We start from the raw sequence: 21,342 nt of genomic DNA, 5'->3' as shown, positions 1-21,342 counted from the left end.
GAATGATTTTTTTCTTTCTTTTGCTTTTGGCAGGGTTAGGGTTAGATTAAATTTGACAGGTCCTTCGCAAAGATAAAGCTAGAGGTCACATTAGCCGTGTTAAAGTATTTGTCTTTATTGTCCAGTCGCTCGATGTGATGGTCTGTTTTCATGCTCCAGGAAACGTTCTTGTCCTGTGTAGAGTTACAGTGTTACTGCATCAGTGAAAACAGCCCAAACTATGGTACAGTTCTGCCCTCCCCCTCTTTGCTTTCAACACTTGTGTGTGTGTGTGTATTCATAGTTTGATTGCTCCCTCCTTTTTTGCTGCATGGGAACAAAGAACATCGGCTCGGCAACAAGTTCAACGGCGAATATTCCGAAATGTCCTCACTAGTTTGCATAAAATGGGGAACAAAGTACAACGACTAAGTTGGGCTGATGTTCCGATTCAGTAGACCACGCTCAGATCTTATCCAGTCTATGGTTTCATGTTCCACATTACATGTAAACATGTTTACACAGTCGTACACGGGTGTCTGTCTTTCTCGCCGACCTTTCCCCTTTTTTCTGACTGCTCCTCTTTTCTTAGCCCCTCCCCCTTTATCTTCTTTCCCCACACGTGGCCCCTCACCAGTCTGTCGCTCTTAAAGTCCCTCTAGAATTTCATTTTCTACGACAGCAGAGAAACGGAGGGCTTCCCTTTTCCGTCATGTCCCGAGTCAGCAGCTCTGATACAGCCTGACTCAGGCAAACAGACACGTGCAGGCTTGAGCTCCCAATAAAAATAGACGCGACTCTGAAAAAGGATAAAAAGCCAAAGAGTTCTTATTTTTGTCTTGGCACTGCTTAAAGGTTTATCAGATGAAGGGTTTCAAAAAATGTTTCAAAAAATGCTGGTAAACTCGTCAATGTCAGTGGAAATATTACCAGGCTGCAGTATTAAACTTCCCCCAATGAACCCGATAGCCCCAATAGCCAAATATAGCGTACACTTATGTATATCACACCCTGGCATCATTCCAGGTAGCTAATTGCAAAGATGCAATAAACAACAAAATATGAGGAGTAGAGAAGCAGACAAGCACATTTTGTGCAACGCAAAGCCAGCTGATGGAGCAAGACAGACAGAAGGAAGGAAAGGAGACATAAAGAGTGGGATAAAGTGTGGAGGAAGCAGTATTAGAGACATAATGTTGATGAATCCATTCTGGGAAGAGGCGCTACACTGTGTGCTGGACACCGGGTGCTTTTCTGAGAAGCTGTAGAGTAACTGCGAAGGTTAGACGTATTGCTATTAATACAGCATTACACTGCAAAATGTCAACACTTTAAAACGAGAATCAACAAGCTATTTATAGAGACCTGCCATGAAAAGTTTCAGACTGTTGAGTTAGCATGTGCTGACATGTTCCACAGACGTGGCTTCACGTGTGCACCAGTGTTTACATTTTTAGATGGATCTTCAATAAAACTTTTGAATCGTTTTGTCTAGTACTCAAATTTTTCACATTAGATGTTTGATTATTTGCTTGTTAAATCGGGACAATTGATCAGATCACATTCATCTTCTTTGAATTGACCCCAATTGTCATCAGATTCAGGCAGAATTCAATGTGATTGGAGGCAAATAGTTAAAAAAAAAACGAGATAAAAGGAGGGCATGATTGATCAAAGCCTCACCCAGAAAATAATCACATCAATAAGTTATCAGCTATTTGCTTTCAATTGATTATATCCTCCCTGTTGCATGGTTAGACAATCTTATTGTGTGCACACTGGTGGAAACAAAGGATGCACTTTACTTATGACCAATATGGCTGAAGTGGAAGTATTATCATTAAGACCCTAAAATGCTGTTTTATACGACAGTAATTAAAATAAATTGGACAGAAACGTGAACATTTATTGTCGGATCTGTATGGTGGTTTTATTTTTTATTTTGTCCCCCAAGATTTTAGATTAAATAGACCCGATAGTTGGAGCGCTAGTGGGCGGAGGGAGATTATTAGGACGTCCCCTTGTAGGTGGAGAGGTGGAGCAAGCTACAAATACAGTCCAGTCCTTTGGCAGGCAGACGATCATCGACTGAAAAACGAAGGATAGTTTGAGACGTGTTCAGACGGACATACGTGGTTTTTTATTCTACAGGTAACGTTTATCCCTTCGTTGATTTTTTTTAAATAGCGAGAAACTACATTTTAGCGCGGAGGTGTCCGCGAAAAACAAGTGCCGCGCTACAGATCTCCTCGTGCTCAGGCCGGTGACGTAGACGATAAGGTTAATTTCATCATCCTTTCTGGGCGACATTTTAGATGGTGCAGAGCCTATTTTTAAAACGTTTTCTCTTTAATCAAATATATCATATGCGTCATGGTACGTTCAACAATCGTTAAGGAGGAGATGATTCACAAATTTCCTATTTTGTATAAAAATTCAGTGTATTTGGTGTACTTCCGGTATATTTCTAGTATACCGGCGAAAATTGAGGGCAAAACTAATGCTTGTTCTGCACTCCTCTGTTGCTCCATCTAAACAGGAACCGGCTTCAACCATGATCAAGGACACGGAAGTCGACATGAAGGATGTGGAGCTCAGCGAAATGGACCCCGAGAAGCAGCCCATGACGGGGGATGGACAGGCGGCTGCAGCTGCAGAGAAGAATGGCAGCGTCAAGCTGAAGGTCCCCGAGGACGAAGTTGCATTCACTGGACTATCCAAGGACGAGCTGATGAAGGTTGCTGGCACCCCAGGGTGAGGAAAGACCAGGCTTTGATTCATGGTCATGTATGTGCTTGGTGAAATGTGTGTGATCGCTCATGTTTTAACCCCCTTTTCTTTGCAGATGGGTGAGAACCCGTTTTGTGCTTCTTATTCTGTTTTGGCTGGGCTGGATCGGCATGTTGGCCGGGGCCATTGTGATCATCGTCCAGGCCCCTCGATGCAAGCCCATCCCCGAGATGAACTGGTGGAACGAGGGGCCCCTGTACGAGATCTCTGATACCGAAGCTTTCTCTGACGGACTGAAAGGTAAATGCACCAGATTTCTCTTCCTCTTGATCATTGCTGTGGGGCCTATGGTGTCCTTACTTGCACAGTGTATTTGTCAGCTACCCTGATAACAGACTGCTGACTGGGCTGACCAATGTATGAGTCAGGGTTTAAAGAACATAAAGCCCACAAGTCATCAGTTATCTGTCTGGGAGGGTGTTGTAAGATTGTCGCAACCCTTAACCAGACTGAGAAGACTGTACAAGACAAATCATGTGACCCAGAATCCAGCAGGGCCACATGATGTGCAGCTGTGCCTTTTTTTATTTGAAGGACCTACTTGTGCTCACTCATATGGCCTGCAGAATGTGTGCATGGTGTTATTCACACCGTCTTGTGATGAGTAAATACCGGGAAGGTTCTCTTCTGTGAGCAGTTGTTCCTCACCACTGAAGGCACTGAAACACTATTTAGTCTCTCTCTATTCTTTTTATTTTTGTCCAGGCATTGAATCAAAGTTGGACAACATCAACCAGTTGAAGGTGAAAGGTCTGGTTCTTGGGCCCCTTCACACCGTCCAGGCTGACCAACCCAACACTCTGGACCTTGAGAAATTTGACCCAAGGCAGGGGACAAAGGACGAACTGCTGGGTGTGCTGGAGAAGGCCCACAGAAAGGGTAGGTCATCAGACAAGATCGGTTACGCAACCTATTGTTACCCAATAATACTTAACGGGCTTTGTGGCGTATTTCACGCCACACTTTACCTGCTTGGTTTTTAGGCATTAATGTGATGCTGGATCTGACTCCTAACTACCTGGGCTCATCTTCCTGGTTCTCGCCGGTTGAAAAGGACGTTCAGAAAGTCAAGGTACACCGCGGCTCCTGTTCTGTGGTCCTTCACTCACAAATGTGGAGGTTAAAGTGTAGCACACAGCTGAGGTTTACTTTCTGTCCCAGGCTGCCGCAGAGTACTGGCTCGGTTTGGGCGTCGATGGCATCAAGGTCTCCGACCTCGCCATCGCTTCGGGTTATGCAGAGTGGGCCAAGCTTCAGGATGTCGTCCAGAAGAATTCCTCTCAGGACGGCAAAAGGAGGTAACCATGACCGCCGGTTCCTGACCTTTTTCTGCAGTACAGAAACAGAACTCCTGGGTTTCTCCGTAAGGTGACTGTATGAACTCACCTGATGTGGCATAAGAAGAAAACATTCCAGTTCTGCAGGTGGTTGCAGGGTGGAGGTTGGTAGGGATAAATAAACACTGGCGCCCTGAAGGCTTTATGCTGAGGCGACCCCTAGTGGAGGGCTTTTGAATTACACTAAATTAACCAAGTAACCTGTTCGGAAGTCCCAACTTGATTCCTGTCTATTTTCTTGGTCTAAAATATTGTTTTTGACATTTTTTTTTATCCCAGGGCTCTGATGGGTGCGGTTAAAAATGTTTCGCCCACAAATGCATCTCAGCTTCTCAACACCAGCGGTGTGGATCTCCTCCAGTCTGATCTGGTCAGCACCAACATTGGAGGTGGATTTTTTTTTTTTTTCCCTCTTCTTCCAAATGTTTAAATTTTCTCAAATTACAGGTGGTAATTATATTCCCTAATTAAAATATGTGCAGGTTCCGAGCTCATCAATACCATGGACACACTTAACTCTGAGCAAAGAAGTCTTGGGTGGGGTTTCGGGGAGCAGCTGTCTAAACAAGCAAAAACTCCAGGCCTGATCCGTCTTTACCATCTCCTGCTGTTTACCTTGCCTGGAACTCCCATTTTTAAATACGGAGATGAAATTGGCCTTCCGCCGGGACAGGCGAGTTAAAGAAGGGCACAGAAATGCTTTAATAATTGGTGTTTTGAAGTGCGGATTATAACCCTTGCATTCATTTTCAGGGTTCCGAGCCTCCAAAAATGATTTGGGATCTGGAGAAGGAACCTGCCGAGGGAGAGGCTGACAACGGAACAGTCAAGACTGAGACTCTGAAGCCCGGCGAGTTGAGGAATTGGTTCATCTCCCTCAGCGACCTGCGAGGCAAAGAGCGCTCTCTCCTCCACGGCGACTACTACTCCCTTTCCTCCTCAGACACATCGCTCGCGTTCCTGCGTCTGTGGGACCAGAGCGAGAGATACATAACCGCCGTCAACTGGGGAACGGCGCCGGAGACGTTGGCCTTTAAACTGGCAACTCCAGGCGAGTGTAGAGAAATGTGATTTATGTGCATTTGCTGTGGTGGAAGGGGAAGTTTGACGCCTCGTCTCTGTCCTCGCAGAAGTGAAATTGCCCGAGACGGCCAAAGTGAAGCTGTCGACCGACGACGACTTAAAAGAAGAGTCCGACGTCAGCCTGGAGAAGCTAACTCTGGGAGCGGGGAAAGCGGTCCTTCTGCAGTTCCCCTACAAAGGCTGAAGATGGCAACAAACGGCAGAAAGTTTAAAATGATGCTTAAAATTGGCCCATCAGTTCTGCAGAAATCCGACCTTCCTCTGCAGTTCCAACTCTTTTTATTTGGGTTTTAATGTTGCCTTTGGTGGCAGAGACGCAGCAAACGTGCACTTGTAAATGTGTCTCTTTTATCATAGACAGTATGAAGGGGAAAAGAAAAAAACATTCCATAGTCGTAATGTGGGCATTCCGTCTTTTTATATTTAAGATATTTGGTTTTAAGTTTCCCCTCCAAACAAGAAAAATAGTATAAATGGCGTGTTGTTGTCTTTATGAAGTGCAAATGCATCGTGTCGAGTGAACGCAACTGAAAACGAATAAATGTTTTCACCCCGACTCCTGTTGGCAAGTGTCCCGTAACGTGTGTGAGGAGATGATATCAGATCAGATGTAGACTATATTTGCAACATACAGGTGTAAACAAGTGTGTCACAGGTGTTTACGAAGGAAGCAGGGTTACAATTTAGCCGTTTGTCAGATATCAAACGTTGGATGATGGCGTGCACGGTAAGTGAATCATTTCAACCACGTTGAAAAACAAGCTAGGCTAATCAATTAGCTAAATTATGCCGACTCATTGTAGGGCCGAAGTTGCCCCACAAAATCGTTGTAATAATGTTAACTTTAGGAAAAAAAAACAACAAAGATGTATGAAACAGTATGAAACACTCCCCTGAGAAATTTTAGGGTCCTGGTACAATTCGGGGCCGTAGTGCGGCTGTGGTGTGACGGGGAGGTTTGAAGCCAGTGATAACGGGAATCGGAGCCCGTCACCGGCACCTGTCTGCGTCCCACGCCGCTGTGAAACCAACCGCCGCCGCGCACACTCATGACACACTCTCGCTCTGAGTCTCACGCATTCTCGCACACACCTTTTACATCACTGTGACCTTTCATCGGCTTTCAAGGAGAACTGCAGTAAAAAGTGATATTTTTCGGCGAAGCGCGACCCAAAATCTTACCACTCATACCGGGAAGGTCCCGAAACGCCTAAAATGTGAAAGTAAAACCACAATTAGGCCGGTTAAAAACCCATTCCATTAAATTCTTTAGTGCACCATCAGCCTTGAGAGTTGTCATGGAACTAAAAAGGAATTTTTTTTACTGTACATTAATATCTCATTCCTCCCACTCTGGCCAGTTTCATTTCGCCTGTACTGTCACCAGATTCACTGCATGTCAATTTTCAACATTTTCCCCCCAATTCCCTTCACATCCAGTAGAAACTTGGACCCCGAGTTAGCACATTAGCAAGTTCAGCTTCAAATACAACAATTCACAACATCTCCATCTTTTTGCATCAACAATTCACTAATATCTCAAATGTGCTCAGTCGTGTCGGCTCACATTTATATACAGCCAGGATACAGTTGGAGTAGTTTCTTTCAGCCAAAGCTGAGCTTTTTAAGCAATAGTGTAGCACAAATCCCACACATGCTTTTAATAGTTGCTCCCATAGTTCAGCTGCCATTCTTCATGTCATCTTACTAAGACTTAGCTTTAGCATCAATCTCATAGCCTCGTATAAAGTGCAATGTTGCCCTCGTTGCCCCAGTTTACTCCCAATAATGGTCTGTATTGATTAAAGAGTTCTTCTTTTATTGTGTAAATGTAAAACTATGTCTCAGATCAGTTAACTTCTTTCCAAGACCAGAAAGTCTTTAAGAAGAATTAGCATAATCTTGAAACTATCAAATCATTGCTAATGGACACATGACTTATTATTTATATCAAATTACCAAAATATACTACTATCAACACTAAAAACACTATACTATCTTCTTTTACATGTTAATGCTGAATATTTACGTAAGAAGGACAAATAATGCTCTGATTATTAACAAAAGAAAATCACTTGACTGCCGTTTTATGTTGAGTAACTAAAACTAATAGGTGCGACAATTACAAGAGTTCTTTTATGACTATCAAGGAAATTATCGCAATAAAATCCCTGACACCTGGCTAAAGTTTTGTAGCATTAAGTACTTTACAGCATAAAGTATTAGATTTATTTGACAGGTGGTCCAATGCAACTTTAAGATTTAATAAGAAGTTGAACATTTATTTGGGGTAAACTCACAGTGACGTAAAAATCTGACCCATTTCATTTGAAAAGCGTTTTAATGTAGCTCGTGAGGAGGTATGTGGGAAACATGTCAGCGTAGAGACGCTAATTCAGAAAATGACAGTTGAAGAGTCGCCGTCCGAAGCTGATAAAACTTTTCTACACCCGCGCAAAACTGAAATGCAGAATTAAACAAACGAGACACATTTTGTTGTATTTTAAAGTCCCTTTTTATCATGACAAACCTGCTGCCAAACATGCAAAAGGTCTTTGAGCATTGGTCCCTTTTGATGAGTGTTGCAATCGACGGAAGACGTTTCGGCACATTTCAAGTTTGTCTTTGATTCTGAGAAACTTGAAGTCCTCTCCACATCAACAGTGAGGCTCTTTTGGAGAGAGTAGAAATCAAAAACAAAAATCAGTGATGTCAAGTGTCTCGCTGTGTGTGTGCGCCTCTGTGTGTGTGTGTCCCTTTAACATCAACAGGCCTTAAAAGACAGTGAGAGAAACGGATATAAAGAATGCACAAACGTGAAGTGTGTATAAGTGTGGTATTGTGTGTTCATTTATCTGCATGTGTGAGGTCTTTGCTCCATTTCACTCACTTACAAAGTGAAATAAAAGCGTTCGGCAGTAAAACGTCAACTTTAATCAAGAGAGCGACATAATTTAAGGTTCATGAATAAATGTGTGAATAAAGTAAAAGATGGATGAGGCTCTACTAATAGGTGGAAATTAATATAGAGGCCCCAAAAAGACAGATGAACAGACGTGCACGCGCGTGTGTGTGCGATTCCACAAATAAAGGTGTTGAACTTGTTTCTAGCATCATTATGACACGCCTTGGCAGGAACACCCACTCAGACACACAAATTGAAAAAACGAAAGATCAACTGTAAGAACGACATGTTTGTCTAAATGACGTTTCACTCTCTCTCCCTCTCTTGTGTTGTCTCTCTCTCTCTCTCCTCCCCATTCTCACACATGTGTCAACTCCCTCTCTTTGACACACACACACACACACAACGCCACCGACAAATTGCTCGCTGGAATGACAACTTAGCTGGTAAGCCTTTTGTTTCAGTGGCGATACTTCTTGAACTCTTCTATACAAACACATTTGACCTTGGATAAAAGTTAAGGCTAACTTGTGATTAGCATGCTTAGCATTTCATGCACAATGCTAATACGCACCTGCACGAGTGCCAGGAACAAATAATCTACGTGTTGCTCTATTGTTCTCCTGTTCGTCTGTCAATCCACTATCAATTACTTGTTTCCCCACTGCTGTTGTACCTAAATGTGGAGGCATCTCGTTACATCTGGCCTGTTTGGAAATCTGGGTCACAACATGGGAGGCTGAGACGTAGCATCAGGGTCAGAAACATCCTGTCAGGAGTCAGACTTTTTGCGTCCTCCAGTGCTTCCGAAATTTGAGCCAAAACGGCCACGATTTCTTGTCGCTGCTCTTTGCGTTGGCCTCCTCCCGAGCTTGCGACCTCCTTTTGCATCTGCAGACGACGACACGGCGTCTACGCAGATGAGCTCTGCCATCGCTCCAAAAGTCTGCAGTCAATGGCTGATCAATGTTAAACCTGGTCAAGTCATTGGAAATGACCTGGAATTTGTACTTTTGCTGTACCTGAAGTTCCTCTTTGCAGGTGAAAACTAAACAATGGCAGAGGATTCACCCCCCACCCCCACCCCCCGGCAGCTCAGGTGACTTAAACAGTGTAAAATCAACAAAGAGGGTTTTTTTTTTTTTTTTTTTAAATGCTTTGACAGTGCTGACTTTATGAATTTCTGTTTGCAAAAGTGCTGACACTCGGCTTTAGTGGCACAGGAACCGTGAGCAAACTATGATAATCAGGCCGCGTCTCACATCCATGCAACATTACTGCATTGTCGTATATCTCCACGGCCTCACCTCGGCGTCTCGTGAGGACTCGCTATGAGGAGCATCACCGTGGCAACAGAGTTTCTACTCACTTAAAGTACTTGACATAAACCCTAAAAACAGGAGAAGCGGAGCCCCGGCCCGATGGGCCCAAAAAAGCACGATTTTAGCTTCGACGTCAGTGAGAAGTCTCTCTTTTATTGCCATGAAGTTACCACTGCATCCGGAAAACAGACTTAATACAGTGTCTCCCTTCTCAGCCGTGGAAACTTGCAGCTCCCAGTTCTGCTTTCCACATCTCGAAGACGTGCACCGTAGTTTCCACACCGCGGCTGGTTTGCTGTTGAGGTTCCCTCACGTAGAACCATCTAAAGCAACATTCTCCTTCCAAGCCCTAAACTTTGACAGAATCGACAGTAAATATAAACGTATTGTCTGTTGCGTCCTCCTGAAGATGGGAGGTGTTTGAGGACTTTAAAGTTTTTTTTGTTTAAATTTGCATTATCAGTTGATGTTGTATGCGATCGACGTCACCGTCACACGTAGACAGAATTTCATTAACATTTGGAGTTAAGTCATTTACTTTAAGCAACTCTACGTTCAGAAATTCTATTCTACTCTCTATTTCTTTAGCATGAATTCGTTTGGAGTATTTTAACAACGTGTGCGTCTTTAACACAAAATACTTCTGTTGATCCTCAGAGGAATTTGTTTGCGATCAAAATCAGCCGTTACGCTGCACCTGATTTGTCACTTAAAATATAGAATTTCCCTTCACACAAATTGACTAAAATAGGGCATTTTGTTAGCAAATGAAAGACTATAATCTCAGAACAAAGATAGAGGCATCAGTGTTTTTTTAATTTCAGTTAATTGATATTTTTAATCGCTCGTCACGTTAGCGTTGATATTAATTTGTTTTTTTAAGGGGCGTCTGTGGCTTTACTGTGTATGATTTATATGATTATTTTATAAATCCAGACAAGAATCATCCATATTAGGCGGGGATTATACTAACAATGAATGCTACAATAACTGGTAGAACCTTTTTTAAAGGCGACATCACACTGACCTTTGGTCGTAAATATGATCGGCAACTGTTATTGGTGTACAGTTTTACACTTGTACGCGTGCCTTTCGACTGAATACAGTTGTAATTATATAAAGGCAGATTAGAAAAATAGTAGAAATTCAATAATTATAGCGCGAGAGCTTGAATTTAACAGCTCGATAGCACCTTTAAACTAACATGGCTTACTAAAGTCGGTTAAGTACCTCCAGTAAAAATTTCCTTGAAATGGCCCTCTATGCTACAATATTAGCAAGTTTTTTAGGGAAGTCACATGCACATTCAGTCAATACTTTTTTGTGTATCATGCAGAAATATGCAGAAAGATACTGTATGTTTGAACTACGCTTATGCCACAGTGTTTTAGATGTAAAGAAAAGTTGGGATTTTGCTTCCAGTATGCAGTTTAATATCACACATTTGCATCCTCGAATTAAATAATTAATGACGTATGAAATCTATCGACGATACTCTCACATCAATTTAAATAATTAATGACATACTGCGATGAAATCTCTCATCTGCATCAACGAGGTTATTAGCGAAGTGTTAGCAGTAACAGCTCAGTCGATAAATGCCCGCGATACTTTTTCATTTACGACCTCTACCACTCTATCCACTCCATAGTTCGATTCTCGCTCGTCATCAGATTCAAATGTAATGGAACAACAGGGAAAAAAAAAGCGGGGAGAAAAAGTCCGAAGGTGCGAGTCTGTTTCCCCCCTCCGCTGCTCCCACATGGTTTTGAGGTGAATCTGACAGAAAACAAGAAGAGCATCTCCTGTGTATGAGCTGCTCCGAACTCCCCTGGCATCCGCTTACATCCTTTCATTCACAATTTGTGAACGCAGAGAAAGACAAATTAGCAAACCGCTCATGGAGGTGTGAAGAATTTAGAGACGCTGAGTAAAAAAATACAGAAATTACTATCCTTTAAATTTTTAAACCAGTAAAAAGACCTAGATACTGATCCAACATTACATCGTATCAAAGGAAAGGCCTTAATTCTTCTGGCAGCACAGTTCTAACTAAATGTAAGTTTAAAAAAGGGGATCTTAACTTTCGCGCTTATCTTTCAGGAATGCATAATCTGCAGAGGTGTAGTGCGACGCTTCCCACACTGACTGTATCTTTGAGAAAACAGCATAAAAACTGTTTCGCCCTGACCACATTCATGGAGAAATAGCTCATTTGTGTATAAAAAATGTTCCATAGCGATTGATGTAATCTCCCTGTCAGGCATTCCCTGTGTAAAAAAATGGCATAGCCAATAAAATAATCCTTGCTAATGTCGAGCTTAGCATAGTTGGGGGGTGGCTGTGTTGTTAGGTCATTAATATTTGTTAAGCAAAGGAAGTCTAAAGAAGGGCCAAAATGGAACCTTTACACCTGGAATTTATCCCTTCCTTCAGAATCTAAGGTGGGAATTATCTGGAAAAATTGGTCTCCACTCTACGTGGGAGATGCCAGGGTAGGAAGGTGGGGTTGCAGCGTGGCGAGAGGGTTCCCTGAAGTTCATTACTTGTGTCGCTGCCTTCCTTCCTGTTTCGTTCGCTCTCACTTCCTGTCAGCTGACTCAGCCAAAGATTCTTAAACTAGTAAACATCTACACAAACTTGTATGCTCATAGAAAATCGGTCCTGAAATGATCCTTCAATGCAGATTAGACACTGCCAAAATAAAAATTGCATTTAAGCTTAAAAGTGTAAACCTTTTTTTATTTTGAAATGTTTTGATATCAGAACCTTTTCGCAGCTCATCCTCAGATCAAACAACTGAAAAAATGAAGGAAACAGTTGAAATAGAACCAGAAAAAGAAAGCAGCATTGAAAAGAACGTACAGACTGCTATCAAAAGGAAGAACGAGAGAGGAAGGCAGATGAAATAAAAGGTGGCCGAGCTCGAAAAAGAGAATGGTGGAAATAATATAAAAAAGCTACCAAGATGGGAGAATGTGGCAGAAAGATAAAGATAGCTTAAAGAAGGGAGAGCCGTCAGTGTTTGTTTCCTCAGGATGTGGTTACCGTGACGATGAAATGGCAGCGCGGCAGCATCACAATACATCACCAGTCCCACTAACACCTGCAAGTGTGTGTGTGTGTGTGTGTATGCGTTAACATACATGACTTACAGGGGACCCTCCAATCTTTTGTTAATTAAGGGGACATTGAGAGGATATTGAGGTCCAGTTTTCCAGTAGAAGTCACATGAACAGGAAATTTTATTGTCTTTTTTCAGGACAAGACTTTTTTTTTTCTCCATATTCTTACCAAAATGTTTATGATTCGCAGAGATTTTTTTTAGTCGTGTCAGTCGTTTCTATTTTTGATATGACTAGAAAAAGTCCCCCGTTGAATACGTTTGTGTAAAGTGTGTGGTTGTATGTGTGGTCGTGTGTGTGTACAAGCTCTGACAGTAAAGAAAGAGAGCTACAGGCAGAGAGAGAGAGAGAGATAGGAAGTAATGGTCACACAGTTTGAAACGCATTAAAGTGGAGTGAAGACGAATGAAATCAGAGAGAAAAATGAAGAAATCTCAAAGAAAAGATAGGATGCAAGTTTGTGACAACAAAGAAGGAAATAGACCGCTAAAGACTGGTAAAACAAAAAAACTCACTTTATCTGATCTAACCTTCCGTTTGTCTTTCTTCATCTCACTCAGTGTCCTATTTAGAGCTAAAGTAGTTTTAGTAAAGACAGGCGAGAAACTGAAAACAACAACAGCGATTATTGAAATGAAAGATTTTTACCGTCTGATTTTGTTTTCTCTTCCAACCAATGCCACCCTGCACATGCTGACAAAACTGTCTTTGACTTCTGGATCGGCTTTTCAGGAATCCATTTAGCGCTAATGTGTTATTTTATAATGTAATGTGCTCTGTTAGCATATAAATTCCCAATCTGCATCTGATTTAAATAGGATGTACTTGCGAGTGTTGCACTTTATGCCTAAAACTAATGTTGTCACAATTACACAATTGCTTTTGGTCAGTTCAAGAAAGAATAAAAATGGCTATACTCATAAATGTTAGCACTCTTCCTTACAGTTACTTGCTATTAAAGCATCCAGGTAAATCCGACCTGGAAAAAGTGTGACACAAAAAGACGTATAAGTAAATAAAGTATTTACGTCTTTCTACTTCTTTTTGAAAATGTATATTAAATTCAAAAATGGATCTTGTACTATTTGTCTGTTCTTATTTATGATCTATCTCACATTTATTTAATTGTCTTTAGTTACTATTATCATATAAATTATCACATCTTAATAAAAACTTCCATTAATGCTCACTCTGTTTCTGCCCGTCTCTGTAGCCACTCTAACGGCACTCTAGGAGCCATCATGAATGACCACTCACCCAACCAGTCCTCTTCTCACCACCACCACCATCACCACCAGCTCTCACCATGTCACCTCACATTGCACAACCTTCAGGGACCTGAACTGGCATACCCTTCCTCTCAGCTGGTCCTGGACCCGTTGGAGGAACATGGAGGTAGAGAGGAAGATTCTGCAACATCCTTCCTAATTTCAAGCCCATCTCCTGGGGGACGGAGGATGAGAACTGGGAGTGACAGAGGTCTGCTAAACACAAGCAGCACTAGTCTGAATGGAGATGCTAACTTGGGAGGCCATCTGGATGGAGAAATCGGCACAAGCAGCCATTTTGCTGACACCTATGGCTATCGCACAAGCAAAAGGGAGGACATTTGGGAGGACGAGGAGAGTTTTGACAGTGCGACAGAATATCTTTACAGCACAGGAAATGGCTGCATCAAAGTGAACGATGTTTTTCACATCATGAATCAGAATAGTAATGAGGGAATCAGGCAAAAATTTAGAGCAGATAAAACCGAGGCTAGCATTAGTCGGCAAACTGCCCCCTTCATCAGAAGTGCCTCAGACGGCCAAGAGTACTGTCGGACTAATTCAAATGTAAGTGATAATTATGTAGGGAGAGATGAGGATTACGGGTCTAGTTGTGGTTCAGGCGAGGATCATCTGCAGCCAATAGAGATCGAACGAACCTGGTTCAGTCCATCTCCCTCCAGAGGACTAGAGGAGACACACGTAAGAGACCGAACGCAGTGTTCACCTGTTAGTATTGGCAGTGGGACTCAGAAACTGGATTCCTTCTCTGAGGCATTCCTCTCCCAGCGAAAAGGAAGATTTCCCATGATCCCTAGCGAGGACTCAGGCAGGCAGATTTGGGAATTTGGGAGAGGAGGAAGCCCAAGGTTGGGTGGCTCGAGGCAAAGCTGTACCTTTGACCCAGACTCCTACCTGCCTCCAACCTCCTCTTCATCACCTTTCCACTACTCCCATGCATCCTTCCCCTCTCCTCCAACATCCTCTTCCCTAGTGTCTGCTGTTCTTAGTCCTCCCCCTACACCTCGACCTCCTCCATCTTTCTCTCCCCCAAAAGTGGACTCTCGTGCCACTTTTCTGGGCTCTGGACAGTCCATGTCCCATGGAGGAGAGCCTCTTGGTACTCTGCAGTTTTTTCCTTCCTACCCTCAAACTCTTCCATCTGTCCACACTCCTGGGATGATTTGGGAGCTTCCACTAATGACACACAGCTTTTCACAGTCGTCAACTGTGAAAGTTGAGTGTGATGGCGACTTTAGCAACTCTAAGGACAACTTGAGGTCTACTAACAACGACATAACTGGTTAGTGCCTACAACTCGCATTTTTGCAAAAGATGTCAAGTTGATAAATCAGTAATTATTATACTAATGTGCTTGTAATTTTGAGACAAGCTAACTGCAAGAGGCTAACTGTAAATGTGTTGGGGTAACTATACTTTGTAGAAAAAAATGACCAATGTATAAACCTAAAAGAAGAAATATATAGATGCCTTAAAAGTACCTAAACCTAAACTGAATCAAGGGAATTTTGCCACCTTTAGCACCTTATGAAAAACCCCAAAGGTTCACAACCACGTGTAAATTTGCATGCGAAACGTAGCATTTCCTGTATGTAAATTGTTATTCTCGCTCTCTACGCCTTTGATGCAGGACACATTCCTGCCTCTCTTTTTAAGAAAAAACACACAGTTTCCATTTCACAGGTTCCTCCTCCCTTATCCCCGCAGCCTCACAAAGCAGCAAGTCTCCAGATTCATTCCTCGCTTCGGTCCTCCCTCCCAGTATACTCTGTGCTTCCACAATTGCATGTGTCCCTCCCTCCTATCACCTTCCCTCCATTCCAACTCGACACAATGAGGCGGCAGAAAGGGCAGATCCTTATGTTGTGGCTCAGAGAGTGCAGACGATATCAGATGAAAGGAGCCCAGCACAGGTATAGCGATATTTCTAAGACTTCATCTTTAAAACAACTTCTGAAGTCAAAATTGTTTTGGACTACTCAAACACCTGCTTGGGTTTCCAGCTTCAGGCCTCCCAGATCTACACCGGAACCCCATTTCCCAGTATCCTTCAGTCTGGCAGAGGCCAAAGGAAGGGTCATTATACTCCTCGGCCCCTCCTCAATCCTGCACGCCGGGGGAAAGGTCTTTACTTCAACCTGTCCCCTCAACATCACAGAGAAGCAGCAGATGGTGGAGATGATGGTGATGTGTTACCGTGAGTACAGCACCTAAATAGAGGGCTTATAGTGTCAACAAGATGCTGAATGAACCGCCATAGTGGCCATGGACACAGGGAGGAGAAAGACACTTAGACTTGGTCCAGACCACCTCCGAATGAGATCCTCATGATTGCATGTTAGGAAACCAGCCCTTGTACATATAAAATCGAGTCTCCAGTTCTGTCCATATTTTGCAACTTCCTTTTTCTATCTTTCCAGATATGTCAACATAGGCCATGAGTTCCAGGCTGAGCTTCCCCCATATGCCCTTAGAGGGGACGGGCCAACGAGATGGTTGCCAGATGAGGAATCACCTCGTGAAAAGTTGCTCTGGAAACCATGGCTGGACCTGGAGGATAGCGCCAACTTACAGGACCAAGGTGATACGCCCAGTGATGGACTCAGATACTTGCAAGATATATATGTTACTAGCTGTTATAAAATACACTTAAAAGGAGCAGAAATGTGTTTTTTTTAATAAACAAAGTGGACTTTAGTATAGCGATGCTCAAGTAACCACTCTGTGCGTCTGCAGTGGAGAAGCTCTTGTCCATGTGTGGGTCCAGTTGTTTACCAGGAGGGGGCAGCAACACAGAGCTGGCGCTGCACTGCCTGCACTACTGTCAGGGGAACACATTGGTAACACTGACTGTGTTCACCTCTGTTCTTTTTTGAACAACATTAATTTTCACCACTCTTCTGCACAGGCCACACTGGAGATGCTCCTCTTCTCATTACCCTCACCAGCAGGAGACTACCATTACTCTGGTAAACCCCTGAACCTTATTTTAGTTGTCGTCTAAAGTGCCGATATCACCAGCTGGTACCAGGCAAAAATTAAAGATGGTTTGAACAGCATACTTGTCCTTTTTGGACCACAGTAACCAGTGCATTTAGCCCCACATTCCTGATTTATCCAGTACATTAAGTCTCTTTCTCCAACTGTAATTAGCCCGTGTAGCCTCTGTGGCCCACAATCCGGTCCAAGCAACTGACTTAATCACCTATCATCAGGCTGTGTTTGATAATTCAGTTATTGAAGCAATACAACCATTATGCTAATGCTAACTTCACTTCATTAAAAACCTGCACTGTTATACAAGTACTCAGCCAGCTCTGAGACTTACCATCCTTCGAGCTGCATGACTTCACACAGGGCACGATGGTGTTGTGTTACTTGGCGGGGAAACAAGCTACAATGCGGGATGACCTGTGCTGGTATGTGTCCTCCTTTTTTCTCATGGCCTCTTGACTCCAACCCCCCCCCCCCCCCCCCCCCCCCCCCCTCTCTCTAGGTAGCGATTTTTGGACCGACGCTGAAAAGAGTCTTTTCAATGCAGCTCTGGGATCATACGGAAAAGAGTTTTCACTCGTACAGAAAACGGTACATCCAACATCAGTACATAGATTATTTTGCAATGGATATCTATAAGTACGCAATTACAAACTCTGTCCCAAAGCGTGCGGCGTCATTCTGACTGTGGGCAACAACTGATGTGTCTGCTGAACCAGTTTTGACATCCAGCCTGTATTGACTGATGAAATTATCTGACTATCACCTTTGAACTAATTGGTTTTTCTTGATTACATTGATGCTAGTAAATGACTTCTCCAGTCAGTCGATTGTCAACCAGTTAATCGTGGTTCAAACTCGTGCACACTGGTTTACAAGTGGAATATAGTCACTGGATCTTTAAATGTGTGTGTGTGTTTTAAATCTGCAGGTGAGGACAAAGACTGCTCAACAGTGTGTTGAATTCTTTTATCTGGATAAAAAGCTGCATGAAAAACAGGAGAAGCAAAAGCAGGAGAACCAGGTTGGTGGGTTGGAGCAGCAGACAGGGGTGAGAACACTTTTCTTTCATTTTGTCCTGTCAAATTCTGTTGTTCCCCCTTTTCAGACCATCTGAAATAACACGCATAAACAGAAGTAGAGGTGAACCTACGATGAGAGAACCTAATAGGCTCCAATCCCAAATGGTGTTCCACAAAGGCCCATTCTTGGCCCTGTTCTTTTCCCATTTAAGCATTAAAAATCAAATCTCTGAAATCATTTTTAAATATTCAAACTCTCCTTCAAATTTTATTCCATAGCAAATGTACTGTACAGTGTAACTTTGAGTAATTTCGTAATTCTCCTATCCCATCTTATATTTTCAGCATTATTATTGCTAATGAATACATTCAAAAATGTATTCTTCAGCTTCAGAACCTAGAGACTACTGCAGATTACAAATGTGTGCTTCTCTTCAGAAACCTGCTACGTATGTGGGTCATTAAACCAATTAAATAGTTATGGTGTGGAATGGGGAGGTCCTTTAAAGTTTTTGAGCTTGCAATTGGTCCTGTCTCCATAGTCGACGCCCAACTGCAGGCCAATGAACAGACCCCTCGTGCTGAAAGAGACAGTTTCTATGCCTTCATTGGCTACTTGCTTCCCCTGCAAGTTGTGTGGCAAGTGAGTAGAAAAGCACACTCCACAAGGACATAGTAGGTGGTTTCCAGGTTTATTTCTCTATTTTCCTTCTCTGCTCCAGGATGTTTTTCAAGATAAAGTCCCGCAATGCTCACATGAAGATCCATCGCCAGCCTCAGGAGGACTGGACTGACAGGCGGCTGCAGCACCAGATCGTCGCCCAGCGTCCAGGGGGTAACCTGCTCCCAGCTCAGGTGCCTTTTCGGAGCATTCCATCCTCCTGTCTTCCTGGGAGGACATGCAATGCAGACATTGTCCTGAACTTGCTATCCAGCAGCAACACCATTGCTCCAAGCAACAGCAGTGTCCTAGATCCCAGCGCCATGGTAACAAGTAGCAACAATGCAGCCCCAAACTCACACTTATCAACTGACGCAGCTCAGGCAGAGCACGCCACCGTCGCGCCTTTCTACCAATCGTGGGGCTCTTTTGGCCCTGATTCAGCGGCCTTTTGCTGTAACACAGAAGGAAAATGCGACATGGGGGCTGGGCTACTGGGGGCAAAAGAGCCAATAAAGTGGCAGTAATAGTCCAAAGCATCAATACCAGCAATTTCAACAGAAATTAAATTGTAATTCAAACTATGACTTCTTTACTCACTGAAACAGTATTTTTGTATGTTTGCGTTATAAACCTTAGTCAGGCTTGTGAAATATTTAATGTTTTTCATGCATGTCACAATTTCTTTTTATAAAGCTATATTTTGTACTTGAATTAAAGCGTTCTCCAAAAAAACAGGCAGGCTTTTCTCTGCAAAAGTAATGCTAAGCTAACACAAGGACAAACACAGCGCCTGTTGAAAGCTTTTGATAAAACAGCGTAATGGCCTAATATTGACCTGATTGGACCATCTCCTGTCTCACCTGCATGCTCAGAATTGATCATTAACTGTGTGCATGCATGCATGCACGTGTGTGTCTGTGCCCTCACTTGTTTTCCGACTACATCCTAGAAACAGGACTTTATCAAAAGCCTGCTTGGCAGAAGCGATAAAAGCTTTTTGTGTGTAGTCTCCTCCAGTTACAAGTTTGTACCGGGAGTATCGTGTGCATACCTGTTGGTTCCTCCCCCTGAACACAGTCAGTCATACTTTGCACGTCTGCTTTTTCAGATTCTTCCAAACATCCCCCGATGTGTTGAAAAAACATTGTACGCCTCTGACTCATCCGTACTTCCTTTCATGTGATTCTTCTTTTCCCCTCTCGGCCAGTCAGAGCAGCTTCTTCACAACTTTGAGGACTCACTTGCCAATACGATCCGAACGTTAACGAGTTCTTGTCATGATGCGCGAAATATGCAGTGGAACGGAAGTATCTGCATTCAAGAAAGTGATCGTGATCTGCTTCCACTCTGACACACTTTACTTTGGGCTGCCTGCTGTCATGCACTTGCGTAACACTCGACGTGCAGCCATTTACAAAATACACAAACAAAAAACAAACAAAAGAGCTAAAACTACATGTTGAGAATTAAGTCTCCGAGCCTCTGAAAGACCACTGCCTGTCTTCTGTGTGGGCAGAATGAATAGTGTGGAGGTTATGCGTGCAGAGATGAACCCGTGAAGATTCCTTGAGCTGTGTTCAAAGGGAGATTGCTGCAACGCTTTGTCATGTCCGACCCAATGGGGGAGAGGGGTGAGAAAAAAGAAGCCTGGAATTAGTCATTGGAAAGCGGCCCACGGCTGTGCAACATGAGACGCAGCGCCTCTAAAGTGAAACAGGAAAATTAAACTTTCTACATTACTTAATTTGGAATATTTTGCGACGCCAAATTCAATTCTGTTGTGAGGTAATTTGGTCTGATTGCGAAATCGTGTTGTTGACACAGGCTGTTATCTGTGGCTGTGATAAAGGCTGTGATAAAAGAACACACAAGCGTTGGGAAACAATCATGAGTGAGCAAACTTATGTCACAACCAGGGTTGATTTTCCTACTCGAACAGGCCTCACATCAAGAATCAATTAAAACGTAGGATCAGAGTTAGTAAAAACACAGGTGGCCGCGCACTAGCACGGCATGATCTTGGGAAAATACTCGGCTATTGTGTGTTAAAAGGAGAGGACAAAGAGCCATTTCAAGGAGTTGTCATGAAATCCATGACTAATGTTCTTTTTGCTCATGCATTTCCTGTTTTCTAAGTTTACCAAAAACCTATTTTGCTATAAAGTCGAGTCAGGTCATGTTAGATTTTGTCAATCTCCTCACACAGTTTTTTGGAAATACAGTAAATAAAACATATAGTGAGTTGGTATATAGAATGTATACCAACTGTGTAGAAAGTAATGTTTTATAGATTAGAAATGACATATACTCCACAAAGATAAACAGTAGATGACCACGACAGAAAAAATATTATAGTTGCCGATAAACTGAATTTGCATTGCTTTCTCTAATTCAGCGTTTCTCTCAGGTCCATTTTAACCAAAAATATATTTTAAATATAGTTTATTCTCCCCCACTGCTTTCATCGCTGTGGACAACTTGAATAGTATTTAGTTTCAATTTTATTGTAGCTCTAATCAATCAGCATTTCTTATCACATATGAAGGAATAAACAACAAATAAGTAGTTATAAAGCTAATTTCAATCTATTCTGGAAACTGCTGGAAAAGCTGGCGCCCCCATCGCTCATGTGAGTGCCAAAACCTGATTTAGCACGGAGCTTGTTGTAGTTTCTTATCGCAACGGTAGCTTTGGGTTTCAATGTTTCCCAAATGATCACCATTCAAACGAGACTCGCGGTGCCTTTGATTTTCACGTCCTAACTCACGCTTGGGCTCGCAATTACGCGGACGCCGTCCGCTTCAATTCTGCCGCTTCCTCTGTGACGCCACT

At 42.9% G+C, this 21,342-nt stretch overlaps 2 protein-coding genes and 2 long non-coding RNA genes across 8 annotated transcripts; 2 read left to right on the top strand and 2 right to left on the bottom strand.

Moving 5' to 3' along the window:
* Window positions 1–1,971: 1,971 nt before the first annotated feature.
* slc3a2a (solute carrier family 3 member 2a) lies at window positions 1,972–5,745 on the top strand. Its single transcript, XM_057026806.1, has 10 exons — window positions 1,972–2,130; window positions 2,519–2,733; window positions 2,825–3,009; window positions 3,475–3,648; window positions 3,753–3,841; window positions 3,931–4,067; window positions 4,386–4,495; window positions 4,589–4,779; window positions 4,860–5,157; window positions 5,237–5,745. The coding sequence occupies exons 2-10, from the start codon at window positions 2,534–2,536 to the stop codon at window positions 5,371–5,373; spliced, it is 1,521 nt and encodes a 506-aa protein (XP_056882786.1). The 5' UTR covers window positions 1,972–2,130; window positions 2,519–2,533; the 3' UTR covers window positions 5,374–5,745.
* Window positions 5,466–17,291, bottom strand: LOC130522426 (uncharacterized). Its single transcript, XR_008949622.1, has 2 exons — window positions 17,159–17,291; window positions 5,466–7,860 (listed from the first exon to the last, which is right to left on the bottom strand). It is a non-coding gene; the product is annotated as an uncharacterized LOC130522426 (long non-coding RNA).
* LOC130522406 (uncharacterized) lies at window positions 5,765–19,430 on the top strand. Of its 4 annotated transcripts, none has more exons than XM_057026791.1 (11): window positions 5,765–5,916; window positions 13,755–15,112; window positions 15,514–15,743; window positions 15,834–16,027; window positions 16,251–16,411; window positions 16,567–16,670; window positions 16,739–16,799; window positions 17,327–17,415; window positions 17,756–17,875; window positions 18,389–18,489; window positions 18,569–19,430. In XM_057026791.1, exons 2-11 carry the CDS (start codon window positions 13,783–13,785, stop codon window positions 19,032–19,034), a joined length of 2,856 nt encoding a protein of 951 aa, XP_056882771.1. In that variant the 5' UTR covers window positions 5,765–5,916; window positions 13,755–13,782; the 3' UTR covers window positions 19,035–19,430. The 4 variants fall into 4 exon arrangements, with proteins under 4 accessions (XP_056882771.1, XP_056882774.1, XP_056882773.1 ...); XM_057026794.1 differs by having other exon boundaries at window positions 15,538–15,743; window positions 18,569–19,429; XM_057026793.1 differs by lacking the exon at window positions 5,765–5,916 and adding an exon at window positions 8,461–8,540.
* Window positions 18,520–21,324, bottom strand: LOC130522420 (uncharacterized). Of its 2 annotated transcripts, none has more exons than XR_008949615.1 (2): window positions 19,438–21,324; window positions 18,520–18,961 (listed from the first exon to the last, which is right to left on the bottom strand). It is a non-coding gene; the product is annotated as an uncharacterized LOC130522420 (long non-coding RNA). The 2 variants fall into 2 exon arrangements; XR_008949616.1 differs by having other exon boundaries at window positions 19,562–21,324.
* Between the last annotated feature and the right edge of the window lie 18 nt (window positions 21,325–21,342).

The sequence above is a fragment of the Takifugu flavidus genome, chromosome 3, assembly GCF_003711565.1.
Source record: "Takifugu flavidus isolate HTHZ2018 chromosome 3, ASM371156v2, whole genome shotgun sequence".
Lineage (NCBI taxonomy): Eukaryota > Metazoa > Chordata > Actinopteri > Tetraodontiformes > Tetraodontidae > Takifugu > Takifugu flavidus.
The sequence above is the reverse complement of the archived record's forward strand: the minus strand, read 5'-3'. Positions and strand labels throughout refer to the sequence as shown.